General features: G+C 52.6%; 1 protein-coding gene across 2 annotated transcripts in view; it reads left to right on the plus strand.

Annotated features, from left to right (window-relative positions):
* LOC105546596 (chromosome unknown open reading frame, human C19orf44) overlaps positions 1–1,732 on the plus strand; it is a 36,416-nt gene that overhangs the window by 30,175 nt on the left and 4,509 nt on the right. For both annotated transcript variants that reach the window (XM_011989861.1, XM_011989856.1), the window contains exon 7: positions 1,460–1,570. In XM_011989861.1, the coding sequence (XP_011845251.1) occupies positions 1,460–1,531 (72 nt within the window). In that variant the 3' untranslated portion in view covers positions 1,532–1,570. The remainder of the gene's footprint in view (positions 1–1,459; positions 1,571–1,732) is intronic.

Consider the following 1,732-nt stretch of genomic DNA (forward strand, 5'->3'; position numbering starts at 1 on the left):
AAAAAAAAAAAAGAAAAAGAAAAAGGCGTTATACTATACACAGTCCTTTATGGTGATCTATTTATAAACTTTATGAATTTTTTTTGTTTGAGACTGAGTTTCGCTCGTTGCCCAGGCTGGAGTGCAATGGTACGATCTCGCTTCGCCACAACCTCCCCCTCCTGGGTTCAAGTGAATCACCCTCCCGAGTAGCTGTGATTACAGGTGTGCATCACCATGCCCAGCTAATTTTTCATATTTTTAGTAGAGACAGGGTTTCTTCATGATGGTCAGACTGGTCTTGAACTCCACACCTCAGGTGATCCACCCGCCTCAGCCTCCCAAAGTGCTGGGATTATAGGCGTGAGCCACCGCCCCCTGCTTTAAACATTTTATATACAAATTTTTCAATGTTTATTTCTAACAAGTGATGTTCAAGGCCAGGCATGGTGGCTCACTCCTGTAATCCCAGCACTTTGGGAAGCTGAGGCAGGGTGGGTCGCTTGAACCCAGGAGTTCGTGACCAGCCTGGGCAACATAGCAAGACTCCATCTCTACAAAAAATACAAAAACACTAGCCGAGCATAGTGGTATGTGCCTGTAGTCTCAGCTCTTTGGGAGGCTGAGGTGGGAGGATCACTTGAGCTGGGGAGGTTGAGGCTGTAGTGAGCGACATAGCGAGACTCTGTCTCAAATAACCAACCATAATGCTATGATAATACACAAACCAAATTTACCAAGTATCAAGGAATGTCCAGTGTTGAGATTTCTGCTTGTCTCATTTAAAGTTGTGTGTTTTGTTCCAATTTTGTAATCCAGATCCAAAGTCCATACTACCTGATGTGTCCTTTGAGCCTCTTAAGTCTAGAGCAGCGACCGGTTCTCAGCATTGAGTGGTTGGGGATCCTCAGGAAGCCCCATGAAAGCGATGCTGGGCGTGCAAGCAGGCTGGGCGTTTCTCCCATGTGCCTCGGGGACGCCGTTTTGGAACTGCGCCCTCGGGGTCCCCTGCACGCCAGGCCTCTCGTTTCCCTGTGGTTTATCTGCTGAAGAGGGCAGGCTGTGAGTCCCATGGGTCTCTACAGTCTCAGCTTTGCTCATTGCACCCCTCTGGGGGCTTTGAACTCATGCCTCTGTTGGGCGTCCATCAGCCAATCCGATGCAGGCAGAAGCCAGCTGACTGTGCCACCTGGCTGCAGCCCACCATAGCTCCCAGCTGTCTGCTCCAGGCGCTTCTCCCTGATCTCAGCCACTCCAAGGGCACCCACAGGCACCCCTCCCTTTCTGTCAGGGCTCCCCACTCGCAGGGCTGACCTGGGTGTCCCCCTTCCCTCAGTGTTCCCACAGCCCCGTGTGCCAACCTGTCACATACATCCTGTGGTTTTACGGACAGGTGCGGGCTCCACTCCCTCCTCCAGCACCCTGTCTCAGAGTGCTGAGGTGACGATGGTGACGGTGTGGTCTGTCCTCTGCCTGACAGTACATTAGGCGCCACAGACCTGCCCCGCTGACCATGGAGGACGCGCTGGAGGAGGTGAACAAGGAGCTGTGAGCACCAGCAGGTGGAGCTTGATGTGACATCTAACAAAAGGTACTCCGTCCTGTGTACTCAGTGTGCACACACACAAACACAGAGCTCATCAGTGTCCAAGTGTGACGTTCCGTGGTGGGGCAGGCAGTGCCGGGATGAGGGACACACACACAATCAGCATCCAGGTGTGACATTCCGTGGTGGGGCAGGCGGTGCCGGGAT

Source organism: Mandrillus leucophaeus, unplaced genomic scaffold, assembly GCF_000951045.1.
Source record: "Mandrillus leucophaeus isolate KB7577 unplaced genomic scaffold, Mleu.le_1.0 Scaffold11, whole genome shotgun sequence".
Classification (NCBI taxonomy): Eukaryota; Metazoa; Chordata; class Mammalia; order Primates; family Cercopithecidae; genus Mandrillus; species Mandrillus leucophaeus.